At 40.2% G+C, this 24759-nt stretch overlaps 1 protein-coding gene across 6 annotated transcripts in view; it reads left to right on the forward strand.

Annotated features, from left to right (window-relative positions):
* Positions 1–23534, forward strand: part of KIAA1210 (KIAA1210 ortholog) — a 67875-nt gene extending 44341 nt beyond the window's left edge. For all 6 annotated transcript variants that reach the window (XM_074551562.1, XM_074551561.1, XM_014265367.3 and 3 more), the window contains exons 10-12: positions 588–736; positions 1230–1329; positions 4120–23534. In XM_074551562.1, coding sequence (XP_074407663.1) covers positions 588–736; positions 1230–1329; positions 4120–4292 — 422 coding nt within the window. In that variant the 3' untranslated portion in view covers positions 4293–23534. The remainder of the gene's footprint in view (positions 1–587; positions 737–1229; positions 1330–4119) is intronic.
* The last annotated feature ends 1225 nt before the right edge of the window (positions 23535–24759 follow it).

Consider the following 24759-nt stretch of genomic DNA (forward strand, 5'->3'; position numbering starts at 1 on the left):
CAGTCAAGAGAATTCTTGGCTTATCTTAATGAAGGGTGTGTTCCAGCAAGAAGAATGGCTTAATGCCTCTGAAACATTTCTGGTATGAGATATTTGTACATATAGTTGGAGTTTCAACACAGATTTTTAAAACTTGCTGCAGTTTTAGTTAAAAATTCAGACTGCAGCTGCTCAAACCTTAACTAGGAGTTGCATTAGGTGAGATTATTTTTTAAACAATTATTTAATTTAAAATATTTTAAAAGTGACAAGGAAGTCTGTATATTACTGCCTAAATTAAAAAATCATTACTGTAGTACTCATTGAATCTACAATGGAAGGATGTAGTTTCAAAGGCAAACTCCAGTTCACAGTGATCTCAGTGGGACATCTGCCATTGACTTAGAGAGAAGCACAGTTGAGTCCAACACTGGAGAATAAACAGAAAAAACAGTTATTGCCAAGGACAAAATCATCAGGGAAGGTAATTTTATCTCCACCATGTTCAAAGGGTGTTACAGATGCTGAAGGATTTAAAATGTGAAGAACTAACTTTAGACTGACTTGACCTAAATCCCTTCTTTACTTCAAAAATGCTTCTTTTGTAGAAAAAGTCTCTCCATATTTGGAAACTGCCTCCTCTGAACCAGCTTGGGTCTCCATGGCAAAGCTGAAACGAAAGGGTTTCCAGGACCACCCTCTTGCCAAAGAACGCAAAGATGAAGACAAAGCTTTGGCCAAAGTGGATCAAGGGCAGGTAGGGTACCAAGTAATGCTGCATGGGTGTGAATCCTGCCCCAGGCCGCCTGGGTACTTCTGCAAACTGTTCAGTATTGTCTCCGTGGGAGGTGTGTTGTGAGCATTGCCCAAAGAGAGCTTGGCAGGCCTGGCCCCTAAAACAGTGAGACAGACAAGTGATGCAAGGGAGGAAATGCCTGGGACAGCACTGTCACAGGGATTCATTTCATAGCTGGATTTTCCTATATGTTCTTTTCCTATATGTTCCTTTGCACTGCTCAAACCTGAACATTTCAGAGCTTTCTGATTGCCCAGAGCATGTTTATGTAGCTGCTCTGAGTTGCATTAACTTCCTCACTGCCTTCTCCCTCCCTCCTCCAGGATGTTCCCAGCCACCCTTGCCTGGCCTTTGCTGCATTTCCACAGGCAGGTTTGGGAATTGCCAGGGTGAGCTTTAGGAGTTCCCAGGCTGGCAGTCAGCTGCATTCTTTCCTTCTCTCCTCACTCTGCAGCCAGGGCTCTGTGCTGGTGCGAACACTCTGAAGAAGAAGATGCCTCCCAGCTCTCAGGACAAGAAAACACAGAGAAGGACTGGTGTGTCTGCAGCAGCAGGTATTCTCTTTCTTTATGTAGGGCTAGAGTTTGCACCAGTGAGTGGTGTGGGTGGCAGGGATGGGGGAAGAAAGACACCATTTTTATAATCAGCACACTTTATGTAAGGCCTATTCAGACCATGGTTTTTGTGTAAGTCAACATAATGGCTTGTTTGCTCAGCAGAGAGAGCAAGTGAGGAACTCTTATCTCAACTGCCAGTTCATGAAATGGCACATAAACAGTCTAGTGATTTATTACTGGCCAAGATCAGTACTAAAGAATAGAAGTTGAAGTTGGAGAGTGTCCAGAAGAGAGCAGCAAAAAAGGTCAGGTCTTCTAGATCTCCAGTCAGCCAGGAAATGCTGATAGGAGTGGAGTTGTTTAGTCTAGAAAAGACAACTAAATTTTCTGCAGCGGACAAGACTGGTTTTTATGGACAACATGAACTTAACATGCACCAGGGGATGTTTAGCTTAGATGTTAGGAAATACTTTCTAACAATAAGAGCTGTGAGGTGCAGAAGAGCGTGGCATATGGAGAGTGTGCAGTTTCCAAGGCAGGATGTGTTGGATAGATAAACATGTATCAAGAATAATTTGATAAACGTGTATCAAGGATAATTTATGTAGAGTGAGCTTCGCCCTCAGGTGAGCACAGAGGCTGGAGGGGCCCTCTCCTGAGCACTTAGCTCTGTTTCTCTGCAGGAAAGATGCAGGGGGAGAGTGTGACTCACTTGGTGACTCACATTGCCTCTTCCAAGGCTCTGCTGGGCTGCAGCTTCTCCCTCCCTGCTCACCAGGGTGCTGCCAAGCCTCAGCAGCACGCTCCAGCTACACACAGGGAAGCCAATCCTTCAGCTCTAAAAGCACATTGTGCTAGCTGAGAGCTATTGATTGCAGATACTGCCTGAGTAGGGAATAAATGCACCCCTGTGCCAGACCTGTGGCTTTCCCATTGCAGATTCCTGCAGCTGACACAGTGAGAGATGCTGTCTGGAAAGAGCCCATGCACTGCCCCTTTTCCTTCCCTGTGTGATCCAGCAGCACCCAGAGTTGTTGTACTGGAGATATTTGGCAGTACCTCTGTGCTACTACCTGTAGTAGTTATTGCTAGAGCTGTTAGCCATTTCTGAACCTGCAGGCTCTACAAAATTATCTTTCTCCCTTAACACAGCAGGTGACTGGCTCAGGGTGCTTGCACCAACACAGAAGCTCTGATGTTGGTTGCAACTAATTTTGTGTGTGTTTATGTGTGATTTAAATACCACACCTTCTTAAAAAGGGTTCTGCTTGTCTTATGGTTTTAGGTGCAAACTGAGGGAACATAAACAGGCTGATTTCTGCTCAGATGAGGTCTTCCTTTGAAAGGCTGACTGGATTTCTGTATATTGCATCATCCTAACCTTGGAAGCCCAGCAGCCTTTGGTCAAAATTCAGAACTTCACAATTTTCTCTGCTACTTGTTTACTAGAACTTGCAGCCTTTGTTGTGCGTACAGCAGAATTAGAAATTCTCTGATTTGGTTCCCATTAGCCCAACCAGGAGTTTGAAAGTGCTGGTGGTGGAAATGATGTAGAGTTAATATCCAGAGGAGTTATTTATTTGGATTGTTGTGTTTGTTATAACGAAGGTTCTCTCCCAAAATGGGGAAATTATTTTCAAAATCAAAATTCCAGTAACAGTTGAATTCCTACCTCGTCTTAGATAAATCTGAAAATGTCTTGTGTATGTAGAGCTGCAGCCTGTTTAATGGACCTTCAGTATTAAGTATAGTTTACCTCCTGCACGAATTTTCAACCAGCCAGAACTTTTAAAAACCAGAGACCTCCTGAGTGAGAATGGGAACTACTTTGGCTCTGCTCATGGAGAATGACTAATGGAGCTGATGGATGTTTTCCATTGATTTCAGTGTGAGCAAGATCAAGCTTCTTTTACTTAACATGGCTTTGACATTAACTTTGAAAAATTTCAGACAAAGTGAATGGAGCAGGACTTTTCTAGATAGGAACTCAAAGCCATCAAAGGAGCATTATCTGTGTTCCTTCATCCTTTGTGAGGATGACAGGTATTTGTTAGGCTGCATCAAGAGGAACACCCAGTACCATCAAAATCCTACCACCATGGCTTACAAGTGGAAGTACATAAAGCAGTGGTTTGATTCCTACCTGGTATTCAATAATATTGCTGGAGCAATATTTGTGTTGGAAGTGAAGACTAAAAGAAATCTTTGAGAAGTCTTCTCAGTATTGGAAAACATAAACTTTTAACTCCACAGCAAGCCTGGGGTAATTCTTATCCTGCAGCTATTTTGTTTCTGTTTTCCTGCATACTCTGAAGTCTTATTCCTAGATTTTCCTGCTCTCACAGAACATAATTAGCCTGTGGAACTCCTTGCTGTGCACTTTATTAGAAATCAAGGGTTTGAAAAATTAGGAGATTAATCAGGAATCTGAGTTAGACAAATAACTGAGGCTATAGTCTTCACATGCTTGAAGAATTTTGAAAAATGTCCTTCATTTATCTGGGTTTAGACACTTGCTGTTTGGACTGAGGAGATGATTTTTTATGGGCACATTACTCACTGTTTAGTATCAAATTTCCTGTTGAAATAGCTGGTCCTCACCATTGCTGTAGCTGGGCCAGAGACTGCCAGCAATAGCCAATTAATAATTCCTTTGCCTTCTTGGTGAGTCACAAGCATTTTGGGCTGTAAACCAGTTTATTTTGAGAGAAGAAAATATTATTGGCAGAAATTGATTTTTTAACTCTCAAGATTTCTGATGAGTGATGTGTGTCTTCTCATGGGCAGGTAAAGTTGGACCAATGTCTCAGGAAGCTTCTGTGGTTCCTGCTGTTGGAAAGGAAGCCAGGCACTCCCCTAACCTGCCAATGACACCCTGCAGTCCTGCTGAACCTCCCTGGCTCTCCCTGGCCAAGAAGAAAGCCAAAGCATGGAGTGAAATGCCCCAGATTGTACAATAGCAAATGACAAGACCATCCTTTGCATTGCCAATAGCTGTGTTAACTCCACTTAATCCCTTCTCTACTGTGACCATTTTTTTTCTTTTGAGAAGTAAGAGCCTTAAAACTTTTGATCAGACTGTTGTATATAAAGACATAATGAAGAAATGCCACTGTGGGCTTAATCTGATGTATTAGGAAGCTGAGCATTTCCTACTACCAGACACTAGGAAAATTTGATTCATTTTTTATATGCTTACACATCTGATGGTGTTCTGAAAAGACACGCTTCAGGCTTTTGGAACATTTCTCTAGCACAATATGTTTTTAAAGTTTCTTTTAAAGAAACTTGTTCTTTTAAAAAGACTGTACAGTGTTTTTTAGGGTTTGGCTTTGAGCTAAGAAATTAAGGTATGCTTTAAAATATTCCCAGTGCTGGGCACTGACGCACTGTGAGTCATGGACACTGATGTCATCACAGCTCCTTCTCTGGGGCTCTGTGCTGGGCAGCCTGACTCTGCTTCAGATGGTTAATGATCTCTTTTGTGATAGCTGGGAGGTCTAAACACATCTGAGCTGGAGTGGTTCTGGCTTTTGTGTGATTTGAAGTCTCAGTGCTGTTGGTCCTGTGCTTGCTCACAGATGCTCCCTGGAATGGCCCAGAGCTGCACACTCCATTCTCTGCCATGCACTGGAAAACCACCACACTGTAGCATGTGTCTGCTTTTAGTTGTACCTTTAGAAATCTGGGCAAATTAAACACTCTACTAAAAAAAAAAAATCCTTCCTTTCTTTAATTATGGCAAATAGTGATTTTTTGGTGAGATTCCTCAGCCAATCATCTCTCTTAAAGAGTGTGTTAGGGGGAGAACTTGCTCCTCAGAAAGTGGCATCTTCTTTTCAAGAAATGCCCCCCTCCATGTTCATAAGGATGTATATTTAGTCAATTGTATGTGATGTCATAAAAGGGGCATCTGCTTTCCTTCTTGTCTCATCAGCCTTTAACCATTAACTCAACATCAGTCTGAGAATATGCAGCTGGAACAGGATTATCCTCTCAGGGCCTGGCCTTGCAGTCACTCAAACTCACAAAAGTTTTGCTATTGACTTTGAAGGATGCAGACATTTGAAAACTAAGCTTTGTGTAATGATGTTGGTGGCATAAGAGACAGTGGCACTTACTGGTGCTTCCAGTTCTTGCAGAATTGCACGTTTATGTAGTTTTTGTTTACAGTCAGTGCAAACTTCGAAAGCTGATTGACTGTTTTTAGCTGGAAAGTTGGTCAGAATTTTAAAAGGAAAATATTATCTATGATAGGATTAACTGCAAACCAAAGAAAATTGGTTTCAGATCAGCTCAAGCAAGACTTTAATCTTCCATTTTGGGCCTGAATTTAACATGTAGTTTTTGCAATTTGAAAACAGTATTAACTAGGAGCTAGACTGTGATTTTTATTTTTTTTTATAAAGGTGAAAACTTACTTGCCCAGGAAGGCTCAGAATCCATAGATACTATTTATTCTGGACTAACACCAGAAAGAATAGGAGTTTCACTTGATAAGGAAACAAGGAGTGCTTGGTAATTAATGCCTATTTTGTAACTTCTTTCTCTCTGCTTTAGGAAGCAAATATTTCCTTACAAAGAACTGAAACTTTTGTATTGCTCTGAAACTTTTGAGTGTAATGTAAAATAATTTACTCAGCTGTGATTCCTGGAGTTCTGTACAGTTGTCATCCCACCACAAGTTACTGACCCTGTGTAAAACACAGGCCTTTCTATATTTAGGGAACTCTCTTCTCATTCTGTTAATGTGGATTGTGATTCTTCACCCAAAGCACTGCAATGGATTCTATAATCTCTCTTTCTCTGTGTTTCCTTTCGATCTTAATATTGTTCCTGTCTTTTATGTTTGGTATGTATATATGTTTTTGTAATCCTTGAAGGAACCCCTTTTTTATTCCATCCCCCAGTTTGGTTTACTATTAAATGCTGTTGCCAGTGATGATGATGATATCATTTCTGGGAAGAGGGATGGATGGCCCTCATTCATTCAGGAAGAAATAAAAAGAGGTCTTTGGTCAATATTGACTCTGTACATGGATAAACTGCATAGATTTTGTTTTGGGGTCATTTTATGTGAGTTAAGACTGATCAGCACAGCTGGTCAGACTAAAGAACTTTTCTAAATCTAAGTTTACAGCATCATGAGAGTGCTGATGGCTGTCCTGTTGCCCTGGAGTTACTGCTCCTTTGTGAAGGGTTGGTTTGAGGGTTGGTCACAGGAAGCCTTGAAAATACTTGTTTATGTGTGTTCAAAGAAGCTGCTCTAGGAGATTTTTGGAGTGCTTTAACAAAGAAGGAAAACACTAGAGAATCATGTGATGTATATTTGAAATTCACTTGCATTCTGCATTTCTGCAGTTAATGTTTTCAAATCTCTCTGCAACTAAGAGAACAAAAAGCATGTAGAGAAAGCATCAAAACTGAGTCTCATGTAATCCCAGGAGGTTAGAAAATGGGAATATTAGATAAATGTTGAAAGATCAGTGATTTATTGTTGCATTTGCAGAAGTTGGTAACTCTATTAGCATAGTTTTGAGTTCTTGTTCTAGTGTAGTTTTTAGGTGTTCAGTGAGTAAAAACAACTAATGTAATAAGCTCATTTTGGGTGATTTTTTTCTAGACACAGTCACTGTGTTTGAAAATAATCTGTGTTGAAGTGCAGAGTTGCAGGATGTCACTGTGAGGTTCTGAGGCTCGGAGTCTGTAGTGCAGGGTGCAGGAAGCTGTCTCTGCATCCCTTGTGCCTGCGACCTGGCTCTGTGTGACAGCAGAGGGTGCTGGTGCCATCCCTGAGCAGCGCAGGGGGATTTCAGTGGATGTTTGCACTCTCACAACGAGGGGAAAGCACAAACACCAGCTTTCTCATGTAGGAACTTGGATAGAGAGAGCCCCCATATGTATTATGTTATGTCTTCTTAAGGGCTGCTGTCTAAAATAAAAGATGTAATTTGTTTTGAAGTATTACAGTGAAACTCTCAGCTCAGAAAAGCTGCAGTTCCTGAGTGGTGCCACCTGCTCTCCTAAGTGCTTTCCAGATCAATACAGGAAGGATTTTAGCCAGGCTAATATCTGTGAGGGTGCCCTGTCCTTTAGAGCTATTCCTGGAAGAGGACAGATATGAAGGGTACAGGTAACGAGAGCTGGGATTAGCAGCCTAATAAAAAGGCAAACCTTTCTCTTTGTCTTTTCCTCCAATGTTTGATAGTTTACCTACAATTTTCTTAGAGATTTATACTGTTATAAGATTTGACAAATTTGTCACATCAGTCATCACCAAAACATTAGTAATAACCTCTTGGGGAATCTGAGCATCTGTTTAAGATTCTGACCTTGCTTTGCTTGCTATACTATAGAATTCTGTCTCTTCTATGCTGTCAGGAAATATTGCACCCAAAGTATCAATATTTGTTACAGGCTACAGCCTGGGATTGTTCCTGGTGCAGAGGATCCCTGAAACCTCTGTTTGTCATTGGAAGCAGCTTTTTATGTCTTTTATGGAGGTAGGCAGATGAAATAATCTGTAATTCTGGTTTTGGAGCACAAACCCATTCATCTGCCCAGAACACAAAGGTTACTCAGGTATTTCCAGCTGGGTAGTTGAAGGGGCATGGCTCGATGGGGAGTGAAACTTCAGCGGGAGAAATGAAAGGCTGAGAATGGTGAGCTGCAATTGAAATCACCCTTCCATTGTGGGATTGATCTAAGGCCAAGGAAGGGCACTGAAAGGAATCTTTAAATAGTGATTTTTCCTGCATTTCTCCCTGCATGTAAGGGATACCAAAGTTCATTGCTTTGAACCACATTGAGCAGGTGAACACCATGACTGCACTGCAAATCAAAACCTGTTGTGAGCTGCTGATCAAGTCCACACAGAGCAGCACTTTAAAGGGAATTGCTGTATGATCTGTGCATTAAAAATGCAACTTCTCAGGAGTGAGCTAAGCCAAACATTAGCAGCTTCCTCTGACTTGAGGGGCAGATTATTGACTATGGAAAATGTGCAATGCTATTTTTATTCACATTGTGCTAGGATTGATTTAAAAAGAAGCTATTTTAATAGCTGTTTATTTTTTAGAGGCAGTTCAAAGAAGAAGAATCTAGAGGCAGATTATCTAAACAGGATTATTAACTGTCAAGTCTTGGACTGATCTGTAAGCCAAGTTAGTCACTAAACAAGAAACAGGTATGGAAATGGGTGAAGCATGGTGTATTTAATTTATATAATTTTCTATGATGTAGAAATAGAAAGAGGAAGAGATTGATTGGCATAATATTCTACATGGAAAAGGTTGTTTGGTACCTGGAAGCCTCATTCCAGCCTTTCTTCTCTCTGCCTCAGAGTATATTTCTTCCCTCTCTAAGCATTCTTACTTTTCATTTTGGGGCTCAATTTTTAATCTCTTTTGTAGTCAGTCCAATTTTTGCTTAACCTGTTTTGTGGTCAGTTTATGGAATTTTATTTTATGGAATTTTATTTTCTGGAATTTGGATGAAAAGCTGACAAATGCAGGATCACCTATCAATAGTGGCAACCCTTGTTCAAAGTTCACCCTAATCTGTGTTGTTAAACCAATACTTCCTTGCATTTTCTCTATTATACCATTTTGACTCCAAATTAGTTTTGATTTACAGGTATTCTTCCAACACAGAAGGGTGGGATTAACTGCCTTGAAATTAGAGCCTTTCCACATTACTTAGGAATATGTTTCTGTGGCACTGAGGTAACTTCGCCCAAGTTACACAACGAGTTCCCTGCAGCCGCTTCAGCATGGATGGGAAAAGGTCGAAGTCCTGGGGCTGTGTTGTGTTTCCATAGAGCTGCAATTCCACGAGCAGCCTCCCCTGATGTGTCCCTGGCAGTGCTGGGAGCTGACAGGGCAGAGGGGACGCTGCTGCTGCCTCCACCTGGGTGGCACTGGAGCTCTGCTGAATGTCCCTGTCCCACCGGTGACATGGGCAGGGGGTAAAGTGACAGTCCCTGAGCAGCAGGGCAGGGGTGACTGCACCCCAAAGGTGCAAATTTACCAGCTCTCCCTGTGGGAGAAATAACTTCCCTGGACTTTGCGAGCTGTAGGAATATGTTTTATTCATACAGGAGTAAATAAAGTGACATTTCTGTCACGGCTAGATGTACAAATTAGGATATATCTACATTAAACTAGAGCTGTGTTTTAAACATAAGAGGCATTTTGGACTCAGTTTGGATCCTGAGTCATGCATATTTCAAAGAGGAGGAATAAATATATGTTTTAGTACAGCATTCAATTTGTAAAGGGAGTTCTGCCCAAAGATGTGTGACCTCATCTGTAATTGCATGAAAAGAAATCAGAGCAGAGCCTCATTTTGTGGGGGTTTTTCTTCCACTTTGACAGAATAATTTATTATATAAGCATCCTTAGTGTTATGATCCCTATAAAAAAATTGTCTCCTTACTTTGCATTGTTTATAAAATAAGAGCTTTGGCTGTGAGATGTACTTCATACTGTGGTAGAATGATCACAAAATAATTGCATTGTAAAATGCCAGAAAAATCAATATGAGTTCTCATTTGCTATTTATTTAAGAATTTCAGAGCATTATTTTCTACTAAATCCCAATTCTGCAAGGTGTTCCATGGTTCAGTGTGGGCTGAGGCTTAGACTGACCCCATGGGGCCTGTCCAAAGGCAGATTGTGGTTCAGATCCTGCTCTTCACTGGACAAATTGGATTAGGCCCCTTTTCAGAGATGTTTAAGCAAAGGGGAACAAAAGCTTTCAGGAAAGTGTGTTATTTTTTTAATAGCAAACCACGTCATGCAAATTCAGACAATATAACTCAGGGGTTGATATGGCACGGGCTGATGTGACAAAGTGTAATGTTTCATTCTTGAGTCCAAGCATACTTGGATGGGAGAAAAGTTGGGTTTAGCACTTACTCCTGGGAATCCAAGCCTGGTAACCAGGCTGGTGGGGCTCTGGGCTGTGCTCAGTCTAATGCCCCTGGGATGTGTGCTTGTCTCAGACTTGCTGGGTGTGAAGGTCTTCACTTATTCCTAGGAAATGCACCCCAAAATAGGATCTGAAGTGCTCAGAAGTTCCAAGCAATCTTCTCTAAACCCCCATTCTCAGTCACCCAAGTCCTTTAATCCCCATGAGCAGCAGCTGCTCCATGCACTGCATTTGCCCCTGTGCCCAGAGGGGCCCTGCCCGTTTGGCTTTGCATTGACAGCAGCTCCCTCCTGCCACACAGCAGCAGAGGTGTTGGTGCAGCTTCAGTTTAGGGCTCTCTGGAGACAGCTGGGGCCAGTCCTTACCCAGACAGGTGAGTTCCATGGCGTGTTGGATTAACCTGGCTCTGTGGGTTTCCTGCAGGACCTGTGGCTTTATGGTTGCAAGGCACTGGTTTGGCCCAGTGTGCTCAGTTCACATGCAGCAACTTCACCAAAGTCACTGGAAGTGACAGGAATTGAGTGAATGTAATTTGTTTATGTTGGTTTTTTTATCTTCAATCTTTTTCTTATGGATTTCACCTGTGAAGGCAATAGTGAGAGTACACAGACACACTGCTCTAACTGATTTTTAGAGCGCGCCACTCCTTTAGAAGGGCAGTTCGTGTCTCTGCAAGCTGATGACACAGCAGAAGGAGCCGGGGTGGCACGGTGGGATGCCCGGACCCCTTTGTGGAGACTCACGGTGTGGCAGAGCCGATTCCCATCCCTGCTGGACCCTCCGTGCCCGGGTCAGCAGCCTGAGCCCTGGCTGGTGTTGGAGATGAGCTGTTCTCACACTGGGGTTAGGGATGAGCTGTTTCTCACACTGGGGAGCAGCGGGGCGGAGCAGGGGCGGGAGCGTCGGGCCGGGTCCCTCTGGGGCTGGCAGCCTCAGCCGGGGATGTCTTGGGGCTGTTCTGCCCCCCCTCTGCCCCTCTTTGCCCCGTTTTGCCCCGTTTTTCCCCTCTCTGCCCCGTTCTGCCCCTCTCTCCGCGGGCAGTCTCGGCTCTCAGGCTCTCCCATCCCCGCGTTTATTTTATTGACTCTCCCCTGGCGTTTCCCTCGCCGTGCTGATGTAACCGGGGCCGTTGCATAATAACCCAGCCCTCAAAGTTACTTTCTCTTGGCTTTTGCCGTGTGAGAGCTGCTGGAACAGCTGATTCTTCTGCTGGACCAGCTGCTTGTCAGCCTTGCCACCCTGTTTAATAATGGGAGTTTCAGAACTGTGTGCGCACTCTTTTGTATTGACTGAGCAGAAAAAAAAGACAATTTTCCAGACAGAACTCATACTTTTCCTAGACTTTTGCATTTGTTTTTATTAACAGTGTGGGCCTGTAACCACAGTACTGCAGTAAAGGTTTTTTATTTTAGGGAGTGACCTAAACAGCAACACTCTTTATGCAATTTTCCAAAGAAATGTGAAATAACAACAAGGATTCCGGTGTTAAGTGGCACTTGGGGCTTTCTTTCAGATCCCAGGAACAACTCTGTCAGACAGGAACAAATCTGCTAAAGCCAATGGAATTAGTTTGGTCTAAATAAGATTATAATTGGGCCTTTCTGTTTCTGCATTGCTCAAAAATAAATCCCAGTAAACAACTTGAGGTCAAGTCTCCTCTTAGCTATGCCAGAACTGTGTTGAAATTGGGGGAAATTGCCCCGAATCAAGACTGCCTGATAGCCTACAGCATAAAAATGGTTGAATATATATCTGTGTTTCCTAGGTAGCCCTTTCAGAACTTGACTTGTTATTAACAGTTCTAGTATTTCATTACTGGAAATAGTTTTGTTGGCTTCTTTGACTTCCTCAAGTTTACATACAGCAGCAGCCTCCTTTGCAACTTCACCAAAGTCACTGGAATTGACAGGAATTGGGTGAATGTCATTTGTTTAAGCTGTCTATCACTGCCCAAGGTGGGAGATTATTTCACAGCCTGACCACAGCTGAGTTGAGGTTTTGGTTCTGTGTGTTGTGGAACTGTAATGCAGAGATGCTGCTCTGGTCTGAGTTTGGATCTGAACTCTCAAAGTGTGGAGGTATTTGGAGGATTGTTTTTATTTTTAAACCCATAGAATTTTCTTTTTCTTATAAACAATGTTAATTTTGGAGTCACTCTATTAATATACAGCCTAATAGCAGAATAGCTGCTACTATCAACACATAATCATAAATATTTCTACTAATAGTCCAAGCCTGACGTTCTGATTCTAATTAATCTGATTATGCTTAATAATAAATTATATTAATGCTTTGGACATATTTTTTTAACTGGTGAGGCTGCTAATCAGTTTTGCTAAAATGGCATTCTTTGGGCTAGGGATTTACCTTGCTTGAAGGCAGTATTAATCCCTGGCTAAAAAGATGACTGTCTTTGTATTTCTGGAATCATCAAACCAACCTTTTTTTTCCCCTTTATTCTTTGTAGAGCAGTGATGTGCATTGAAAGAAATCAGTTTATGGGAAACAGTCTGTCTACAGCATGAAAAATACTTTTGTGGTGGGTCTCAGTTTATTTTTGCTCTCTGAAGTCTTTGATGAGTTAACAGCTGTGTGCTTAAAGCACAGAAATGAGAGCAAAACTGGATGGCCTGTGACCATTTATTGTCACAGAAGCAGTGAAGTGCCTGTGTCTAATGCAGGCCTATGTTTGGAGGCAAATTTTCTCTAGCTAGGAAGGGCTGAAAATAGGAAGCAGGTTTCCATTCTGGTTTCCCAGAAGAGTGTGTGTGTTTTGGCTCCAAAGGAGGCAGGGAGCAGACGTCGAGCTTTTGCCTGTTTTCTATAGGGTATCTCATGGGATATCCCACTTCACTCTTGCCTGATACCTAATTAATGGAATATGTTCTGTAAATTTGCCTTCTAGCACTGGTTTGCTATGGAAACTTGTCCAGCATCTTTTATGTTCTGGTGAGACAAGGCTTTGAGAGACCTGCAGGACTTGTGGATGGTTGGTTTTGACCAATGTGAAATGGTGGCTTCACCTTCCACTCCTGCAAACTGCCTCCACAGAATAAACCCAGTGTAAACTTTTCTTAAAGGATTGAGGGAAAAAGTTGGTCTCTGGCAATGAAATGCTGTTTTTATTTTAGGCATCTCAATGTATGAGTGAGGAAGTAATCTGATTAGCACATTTGCTAGAGAAATGAACCAATGGGAAGGTGAAAATATTAATAAAAGATAGAGTTGATTTATACTCAAACTGGCCTTTAAATTTGCAATATATGCTGTAAGAACATGCTTATATAACCTCTATTTCTATTCATAAAGGTTTATGTGGGTCTATATTGAATTATGCATTTAAAATTAATCCACTGAGGCAGCCCACTGAGATGCCACTTCTCATTTAGTAACTGCATTAAGGACTTTGTGCTTCATTTAGAAACTGTGAGAAGCTTGCTTTGTGCTGTGGAGAGGAACTGGCCTGCCAGATTCAGACTGGCTATTATAGGGTCTTTAAAACAACCATCTCTCTGTCTGTCTCTCTCCAAGTTACCAGTAAAACTCTGTTCTTGACTCAGGCAGCTTGGCTGAACCTGACAGACCCAACCGACCCGTGTCAGATTCCTAGAAAAGATTCATGAAGGTTTTCTTCAGGGCTTGGGAACAGCTGATTCTGCCTCTGCAAGGCTCTGGGGACCCAGAATGAGCAGACACACATAATAGGGTTTTTTACCAGCAGCTGTAATTCAGATTTATTGAGTGTTTTGTTTGTGCAGCTTTCCAGTTCTTCAGACATTGCAAAAGGGTCAAGAGCTCTTCTAGATGTTTACATGGATTTTATTCTAAGAAATCTTAGACTCTTAGTTTGTCTGATTTGCATTCTTCAGAGTGCAATTATGCTGCAAAAATGGCATTGTGAAGCTCTGGGTTGTGTCTGAACTGAACTTCTTTGGCTTAAAAATAAAAGCTTACTAGTTCTGCATATGCACACTAGTGAAAAATACAGATTGACATATCTACAAAGCCTATCTTGTTGGTTACAAAACATGACTTGTTGTGGGAATGAGTGCCCAGGTTTGCCTGGACAAACCTTTTGTCTCCCTATTCTACTTTGGTTGTTATTATCATTAAGACAGTGCTTCGTGGCCTTAGTTTAAAAACTTGTGAAATACCTGGCAAGGCTCAGTTTGCATTTCTTATTCTGGGAACTGTGCTTATACTGCTAAAATATTCAAGTGTCTTCTGAATAATTAAGAAGTTAATTCTGTGAATAGTGACACTGAAGAAGTTTTCTCTCATAGAGGGTTGTGTATCTTCTCTTCCATATTTCCACCACATTGTTCCCTGTCCCTGTATTCTCCACCCACCTTGTAGATAGTCCAGAGCCACCTGGAAGTTCACCAAGTTCTCTCTGTGTGCACCTGTATGTTGGGGGGTTGGATGGCAGGCTGAAATTTGGGAAGAGGTGGTAGGAATATTTTTTAAAAACCGGTTTAAAGTCTTGTTCAAAACTTCTCAGAGATGATGGACATGCAGGACCATATTGTAGGTGAAGTTCTGTATAAACCCAGGCTAAAAGTATAAATATTTGTAAGAAGAACATTCTTTCATTTTTACATTGTCTCCACTTACCAAGCATGTTTTGTTTGCTGCTTTACTTCTGTGTGAGAGAATTAATATGTGTGATTTACTAGAGGGAAGCTAAGTTGGAAAATGGGATTTTTATGTAAGTACAGAAAGTGCTTATTCCCCTGATCATTTTTATCTGCTAAAGGATTAAATTCCATAGTCTAGATTCAGCTGCTATAAAAAATTTGTCTCTTGCATGTGTGACTGTGCTCTACTAGATGAAGGTTTCACTGCTGCAGGGCGTCACGCAGCCAGTCCCAGAGAGGACTGAATATCAGGGTAGATACCTTAAGTAAAATGCAGAAGGTAAGGTAATAGCATCTATATATAATAGAGATTTTAAAACAGTCTAGCCTTTGGCAGAGAAGTGACAAAATTAAGACTGAATCCTCAAAGTTATTTAGGTGTCTCATTAATGCAATGGAGAACTGGATGTCTGAATATTTAGGGACCTGAAGTTAAATCAGAAAATAATGAACATCTTGAGGAAATTATTATCAAAGATTAAAATAGATCAGAAATGTCTTCCTTTAAGTCTCACCATTTCAAGGACTCCTTACAGGTTTATTTGTGTTTAGATTAAGGGTAAATAAGATGATAAAATTAAATGCTCATTTTGATATGTGAAAAGCAACTGGTTGCATAACTGCTGAGTTATGAAACCTATATTTTTGTCCTCTGCATTCTGAACATCTGTGGCCTATATTTAATTGTAGTTTTCATCTTCAGTTTGAAGAAACAATGTTTAGCCTGAAGACAAAAGTGATCGGTGTAGTGAAATCAGCTAAATGGTGTGGCTGAGTCTCACTTGCTAATGGAAAAGGCATTTTTATACATGTTCTAACTTAAAAATGTTATTCATTTGATAGCTTAAATAGAGTAATGACTTTTATGCTATTCTGAACAATATGAAGAATTAAGGTATTAAGACATGGGGGGATTGTACCTCAAGGGGAACAGGTGCATAAGGACAGAAATATGGGGCCATATTGCACCATCAATTTTTAAGCAGAAATCTGTACTGATTCCAGTAGGAAGTAATTCTGGTTAAATATTGATGAAATGATGTGAATATGACCCATGGGCAGGAAATAAGGAAATGTGCAAAGTACAGCAAGCCAGTAGAATTAGGGAAAATAACATGAAATGAAGAAACAAAAGGAATGAGCAACTTCAGAAGTAATACTCCTGAAAAGTCTGGAGAATGATACAGAAAGAAGGTTTTACATAGGGTGGCAGCATGATAATGTCATCACCTTTCCCTCAGCAGTCCACACAGCCAGAGAGCTTCAGCCCAGATCTGCAGCTGGGATCTGTGTTTTGCAGTTGGTCCAGATCATGAACTGGATGAGGTTTCTGTTTCACTCAGCCTCCTTTTTTGACATGTAATTCAAATCCAAATTCTAATCTGCATTTGTGACTCAGAAATCTCTAAGTGACATCCTTACCAAAGAAAGAAAAGATGGAGCCTTCATGTAGAAATAGAAAGGTGATGTTTGAAGGATGTTTTTAAATTTTTAAAATGCAGGTAGTCAAGAACTTCTGAGGTGTTTGTGTTCAATTTGATTGCACATTATTGTAGCTGTTAAATTTAAGGTCTCCATAGGCTTCTTAGCCCATGTCTGAGTTGCAAATCAAACTGTCTGCAGGTATATACTGCTGAAATCAAAGCAGGTTAGGAAGTTTTAATTTTAAAACAAATTCTGTTGTTAGATGTAAATCTCGGGTTTCCCAGGTGCAATCTTCAGGAAAGATCTTGAGGTAAAACTACGGTTTTCTCCCAACACAGTACGATTTATTTCCACAGAGGTAAGGAATTCTAAACTCCAGTTTCTGCCTGCACATCTCAGGAAATAGATTGTTGGTTTGTCTGGCTGGGGATGGGCTGCTCAGTAATGAGGTCTTGTTCATAGCCATGGCATTGAAGAGCCCTACCAACAAGGTGTCCCAGTTAGCTGAATTGAAGGTGGAAATATTACCCTCTGCTATTAAAATGTAACTTCTCATATTCTGCCAGAGACATAATAAGCATTTTGAGAGTTTTCTAACACATTGCCATTCATTTCCCCACATTGGATCTGTAGATTGAAAAGAACACAAAAAAGGAGCCCTCGAACATACGCCAATAGCACATGCATATTTATGCAGCCAGCAGTTCCCTTGTTTAAGAAGAATACTCAAAGAATTAAATTTCATAATTTTCTGAAATAGCAAGGACATTTAAAGAGCATCTGTGGATTAGTCTGAGTAAGTTTGTTCTGTGAATTGCTTGAAAAGAAAACAGACTCTTCCTAGGTATTGCAACAAATTGTTCCCAGCACTTCAGCTTAACACAGTAAATGAAAATTCAGAGGAAGCAGCACAATATTGGATGAACCTGCTTCAGAACATTGGCTCAGGCCACAAAGCAAGTAATTAACAAGCTGAATGAAGCATTTAAGCCCACGCCTTATCATTTATGTAACTAACCTTTGAGTTTTGGACGCACTGGTATGCTGCAGTGAAGCCTACACAGTGTTTCTTTTATGTGTGTGTATTGAGCAAATGGGAAATGCATACCCTGCCATTTGTTTTTCACATTTTCAGCACTTATCAGAGTTCTCTGGCTGAGTGATCTTATATTGCAAAAATGTACGCCTCTTGGTCCTTTTTTCTGTAGTGCAGTATGAATCTAGACAAGCCTCAGCCTTGTTGTGTGTGGGGGGGATGTATTCTACTTTAAAGGGTGCTTCTGAACTCGTTTAAAGCATCATTAGTAGCAGTAGAAAAGAATTAATTGAATGTCACTTTTCACTAAAGAAGTGAGCAACAAAAAGAGTGATGGGGATTCTGCAAAATCCTTGTTTATGGAGGCAGCCTTCACAAACAGCATTGAAAACAAATCAGGAATGCTGTGAACCAATGAGGTCCCAAAAGATATAGTGTCCATCCTTGTCACACATCTGGTTTTCCCATCCTGAAAAATACTGGGCATGCTAGGAATGCTGAGACTGCTGATGACAACATTAGTTTCCTACAGAGTCGTGAGATAGAAGTGGAGTGTAACATCACCTCTGCTCTTGGGAAATGAGTCACTTTGCTTATTAATGCTCTCACTTTTGTCTCTCCCTCCTGTTCTTTTCTCCATCACTTTATAACCAGACTTATTTGGAACTCTTGTGAGACAAATACCATTTCTCCTTGGCGGGAGGAAAATAAAATAGCATACTTAACATGGTTATATAACACACTGCTACGCATGCCTAAAATGAGGTCATTTTGATTAATATATTTATCTGGTGTGCAGCTGGAACAGGACATGTAATTGTGATTAAAAGACCACCGTTTTCTTTAGTCTCTTTGCAATGGCTTTTGGATTTGGTAACTAATATCCCTGAACCTGATGGGAGTTAGCTGCTGGTTATGTCATAATTTGTGCCCTTGGGCTATGGTCCTAGCTTTCCAAACCTCAGAAAATCATAGTGTGGAAACACAATTTCCTTCCTCTCTTTTTCCTCTGTCAGAAGTTAGGTAAGAATTCTGCACTAATTATGTTTATTAGAAGTAATCCAGCAACATATGCATAGAAGGAAGAAAGAGAACGGGGCAAACTGTGGAATTCCTTAAAGTAGGAAACGTTGCTGGATGATAGAGAAAGTGAAAAGATGAGTGATAAAGCCAGTGACAGTGAGCCAGGAGAAAAAGTGGAGCAGCATGCTGCAAATGTCTCTAGTATCATCTGTGGGAAAGAGAGAACCGGTAGAATCTGCTTTTGGAACACAAGCAGATGTATTTTTCTTTTGGGATGTTGAGCTGCCATTCTTCAAAGTTCTGACGCATCCGGTTCTATTTCGGTGTGATGACTCCTAACGAGACACGTTAGGCGGCTGCTGCTCAGAAGCCAGCATTTAAAAACACTGTTTTTCTGTTCCACTCTTTCTGGCAAAAAGCTCGTTATTCAAGTACTTGCTCTAACCTTTAGTTACCCTGGTTGCATAACTGGAAAGCAGCATCCCACCATGCACTTCTGTGACCCAGTTGTGCCTTTCCAGTAGTGACTTTATGAGTTATGAAAGGTGTGTCTGCCACATTGCTACAGAAGCATTTACTCTACTGACCCTGATTTCCTAAATATTATATAGCCATTGTTCACTAAGGAGTAAAAACAATCTAAAAGCACGTGAAAAAAACCTTAATTCTGCTATGTTGAAAATCCCTGTGTTATGCTCTTTAGCCTTGATAGTGTTTGGACTTCTCATTGATAAAAAAAATACTTGTAGAACCAATTTTAAAATCATTAATGCTTCAGTAATCTTTCAAAATGAATTTTAGATGGTACATTCAGTACTAATAGTCACAGTACAAATCATTGACTCATCCAAGGAAGAGCCTGAATAACAATTGCTTTGTTGAACTGATTTGCAGTCTAAATTGTGATGTGCAGCTTTCACATTTTCTAGACTGTCTGCAGACTTGCTAAAATCCTTCCACATTATCGTATCATCTATCACCCTGTATTCTACTCATGATAAAACCTCCCTGTGGATGAGAATGAATTTCTAATATCTCATAGAGAAAACTGTTTATTGCTAGCATTACTTTCACAAAATCTTTCTGTAGCTCATAGAAAACAAAAAAGAGACATGTGCTTGGTTTTTTTGCCATCACATAATACAGCATAAGTCAGTTATATAAAGTCCCTTACATAAATAGCTTAATTCTACTTTCATTTATATGGAATTATAAATCAAGAGCAGATCTACTGAAACAAAAGATGTTACACCAGCATAAAACAGGTATTGACAGCATGTGCATACTTTCATTATATAGATTCTTCCAGCCAGTGATTTTTGGGCTTTAGCAACTTGAAAATCATCCTGTCCTGAGAAGTAAAGTATTTAGTATGTGTCAGCTGAAGGCTGGTCTCCACAGCAAAGCTTGTCCTTTCCATCAGTTTTCTAGTAGCCTCTGTATATTAATTTTTGGTATCAATACACAATTTATATAAAATATAACATTACTCTTGTCTAGTAAGCATGATGTAACCAGTTCTTCTGTTGTCTAAGTTTTAGAAGCTTGATATTAGTGACTGATGATAAAAACCTGTTTGAAACTCAGGAAAACCTTTAAAAGCCCATCCTAGCCCTACAACAGTTTAGTAAAGCAGTTTCTAGTCTTCTTTTATCTGTGCATATGGCCAAGAGGCTCAGAGATGGCATTCCTTACCTTATCCTTGGTTGTGAGTAGTATGGAGCAAAGACCAGCCAATCTATGGCTCCTACTGTAGAGGCAAAAGAATTGTTGAAATTAAGAAGTCAGCACCTCTTTTAAAGATAAAACTGTTGCCATTATACCTTTCACCCAGTCACACAGAGAACCATGGCACATTAAGACAAGTTCCAGGATTTTGTGGCATCTTTTAGAGTAAAAACATGTTCCTGACAGGCATTTTGAAGCTGGGGCAGGTGACAGCCAGGAGCTGTTCCATGTCCCTTTGCCCAGCATGGCACAGCAAAGTCAGCACAGGGTCCTGTGTCAGGGAACTGGGCAGCAAAGGCTGACTGGAGACAGTGGCTTTCCTTTAACTGCTTCACAGGATAGAAATCATCCAAAATTGCTAATGATCATTTTAATATGAAGCATTATGTAAGTGTGGATGACTTTAGCATATTTCAAATACCATTTGAATCAATCTGTGTAGGTACAGTTATAAAACGAGGACATAGTGAGAAAGTAGTTGGGAAATATTTTGCTATCCTATATTTGGGTTAAATTCTGTTTCATATTGCATCTAAACCCCTCTTTTTTATAACCACTCTTAAAGATTTTAAAACTAAAGTTATTACTTAAAAACAATAGTTTAAATCAACACATTCCCAAGAAAAGGTCCAGTTTTGACTATTTACTATTTCTTGATGAAAATGCACTTCAACCAAAACTTCCTCTGATCAGACACAAATATATTTTGTTATAGATAATAGAGACCTTGACATATTGAGTTGTAGGCTCACCACAGACCTTAGCCTGTGCCCTGGATTCTAAAGCAGATGCAGAGCCTGAACAAGCTTACATAAGAGGCCAGCAAGGCAACCTCTGCCCCCAGCAGGGGCTGGAGCTTAGGCAGCAAGTCACAAGCATGCTACAACTAGATTAAATGACAAGGCAAAGGAAACAGCCCATACATATGTAACTTGTAAAAAAATTTTAAATCTTCATATTTTCTGTAGAACAAACTCTTAATATTAGGTTTATGAATAAAGGTGTTCTTTAGCTTTCTCTGTGGAGTTTGATGGAACTTTTGAAGTGGTCATCACTGACAATAGTCCTTTCATCACCACACAGACACAGCTTAGATGTGGCTGGGATGCACTCCTGCCTCACACAGTACATGAAAGGGTTTCCTGGTCACAGGTTTAAATCACAGCAAGCTGTAAAGCAAACAGTAATGCAGCAGAGGAACCAAAGCCCACAGAAGTGCAGGGCAATGCAGTAAGCCAGGCCTTCTTCAGCTCCCATCCTTTTTACTTTACCACAGCAACAAAGGAAGAGAGGAAGGGAAATAAAACCAAGCCCAAAACCCCCCAAAACACCAGCAGCACCCGCTGCCATCTTTTACAACATTTGAGGTTTGAACAACTTAATTTCTATGGTTTGGCTTCTTGACTTCAAGTTTGTTGCATGACTGCAGGATATAGGAGTTGTTCTTTGCTCCTTTACCTAAAAGATCTGCAAAAAGCAGCTCCCCTATTATATTTGTTTGCCTCTGTAGTTGTTATGCAAGCCAAAGAGTAAAGAAGACAAAAATTTTAATTAGGAAACAACTCTCCACACAGACTTTGTTGGTACAACATAGTTATAAGTACATCTACAAACACATACAGGTTCTTTGGACTATGATTTTTAAAATATATTTTATATGACAATGCAAACAAGTCTGGAAAAAAACAAATTACTTCAAACTTATGTAGAGGTAGCTGAACAGCATTCTGTCCAGTGATATGAGAGTATAACTTAAGTTTCATTTCAAGTTCATTACAGTGCACAAAAGGATGTTTTACAAACAAATGGAATATACAAGTCCACAAAACATTTTATTTAAAATGGCTTGATAGATATATTTCTGGCACTCTTGTAACCACATAGCTTGATGGAATTAAATTGGACAAGTATATGGTTCCAAATTAAGACATCTTACACAGATAGTCTTTTGCTCCTCATTTTTGTACTTCACCTGCTCCTTATCAGGGAATTATAGAAGCTATAACATTGTTTTTGCTACACTTCTGCTCTGTAAACCTTTGTTCTGCAAACTGAATGTAAAGATTAAAAGCTGCATATGTTTTATATTTATAAAATATATGGCTATGACTATTAAAAAGCTCAAGAATGGCAATAACAGAATACAGGCACTTCTATGTGAGGGTTACTTTAGACCTTATGAAAATCCAACATCAGTAAGCACTTCACATGATACCTGGATGAGTAAGTCAATGTAATAGTTCAGGTTTTTATTATCCACCATTTTAATCCTGTCTAAGCAGATTAGTTTCTTTCTTCTTTCAGACAATATTTATTTAGCAAAGTGTTTCAAAAGAGTGACTTTGCTCAAACTACCATTTTGCTATTGCCATAAGACTTCCAGTGATTTGCTGGGCTTTGGAAATAAAGCCCAGCTCCTAAGCTACATGCTGCACTAGTTACAGTTTCAGTTGTGAACTAAATGAGAACTAAGCAGGGGCTGAAAAGAGGGATCCTGTTCATCTGATGTAGGACTTGGGGGAAATGGGGAGCACTACCCTAAGTGCATATAGGTCCATGGGGTTTTTATGCACAAAACCCCTATAGATAATTTTCACTTTCTTTTTTAAACAAGTGTTTGTGAACATGTTCTCCATTCCTAAACACTGACTTTAAATACAACCCCTGTCATTGATTTAAACGCCAGTAAAACTTCAGCACCAAGTAGAAATCATTAAAGAGAAAAATTTTCACAATGAGAACAATCAATCAGCCATTGGAGTAATCTTCCCAGGGAAGTGTTGGATTTCCCAATACTGGACACCTGTAAGATTTGGCTGGATTGCCTGCTGGACCATCTCGTCTAGACCATGCTTTTGCCAAGAAAAGTTGGACCAGGTGGTCCTTCAGGTCCCTTCCAACCTGGGATTCTGATTCTGTGAAAAGTTCTTCTAAACCAGAACTCTTTGAAGCTCTTTCTCTACAGCACAGATTAACACAGACCTGCTACATCCAAATCCACATTTTTTTAAGATTAAAACAATCTTTGGATTAATAAATCCATGGTTGAGGTGTTCTGTCGGTGAGCAGTGGTGCAGGACAGAAGGACGGCGAGCCACATGTCTGACAGCTGGTATCTCTTATTGCTACATTGTCATGGAAGATAGCAGCACTTAAAGTAATGACAGAAAAAAAGCAAGAAGAACTTCTACAACTAACACCAGAATGTCACTCAAGACTTAGCATAAAGACCTGTCACACCACTTTATCATTTATTATTAAAACTACTGAACTACTGTCTAAGCAGCCTATGCATTACCTATGCCCACACAACGATTAATCAATACCTCACACCACACAGGAAATGAACTTTGAATCATGATTTGGTTTGTTGGGTTTTTTGTTCTTAGCAGATGAGCAAGACTGGTTATAAAACTGGGTTTGGTGTCTAGAAAAATGTGAGCAGCTTAAATAAAATATTCCCCCAATTAGTATTTTATCTGATCAATGCTATTTCTATAATTAAACTGAAGGTATTTTTAAATCTGTTCAGCTGTTTATTCATGCCTGTGATAAATGTTGCATTTACATGCTTGTACTTATTTATGCAACTGAAAAAAACAGTGGTAGTGTGGCAAACCTAGATTTTTTTTTTATTTTAAGCATCATTACTGAAACTTTACCATCTCAACATAATGAAGGCTAAGGGTACTCCTTGTCCAGTTTTTCCTGGACAGGTTTGTGTTCATTAGCATAAATCTTTCTCAGTATTGGTTTTCATTTCTGATGGAATTTTCAGACTTAAGCCATTAACCTAGGATGTGTGGCCATAGAGCAGCCCCAGCAAGAATGCTACTGTACCTGTACAGATGGAATTTTGGTTTGTTGTGCATGCATATCACCTGTTTGCATTACATGCAGTAGGTCCGGTGTTTCCAGGCTACAACAAATGCACTGGGTGTGCATGCTCACGATGCAGGGCATGGACACAAGTCTCTGCTTGGAAATTCTGGCTGCTTTACTCAAGGCTAACAGAAAAGACAATATTCATCTTTAAAATCAAGGATTCTTTCCATGACATCTTTTCTAAAACAACAAAATAGGCAGAATGAGTATGTAGAAGACACAGCGTGCAGGATAAAAAAATAATTACATCAGTGAGAAAACAGTTTAAATTAGGTATTTAAGCTCCTTTTCTCACAGATAAGAGTAACAAAAGTGGAAGCTTTTTTTCCTGTGGGAGCAACATGAGACACTTATGTTCTGCAAATGTAATGGTTTGTGGAAGAATTGCATTTAATGCAGCTTCACTTCCAAACAAATAGAAATCGCTTTGCTGACTTATGAACACAAAATGCCATAGCCGGTGTGAGCCACCATCACTTGGTACTGTTCAGAAGATGTAGATGTTTTTATACATTTTTTCAGCATGCCAAATACCACTCATGGAGGGAGTGCAGCAATCCAGCAGTATGGAAGGAAGTTACAGCATTTCTAAAGTAGCTCAATGCAAACAGGACACAGATTCCACGTGCACCACAAGGGTGAAACATGTTTGTCTTCCATTTGTTTCTTTGGTACCCTTATAAAAAAGTTTTACAGAATTTAACAAAAGGGGAACAAAGGTAGCTTTATGAAAACTACTTTTAACTAACAAATATTACTGAT

Source organism: Zonotrichia albicollis, chromosome 14 (genome assembly GCF_047830755.1).
Source record: "Zonotrichia albicollis isolate bZonAlb1 chromosome 14, bZonAlb1.hap1, whole genome shotgun sequence".
NCBI lineage: Eukaryota > Metazoa > Chordata > Aves > Passeriformes > Passerellidae > Zonotrichia > Zonotrichia albicollis.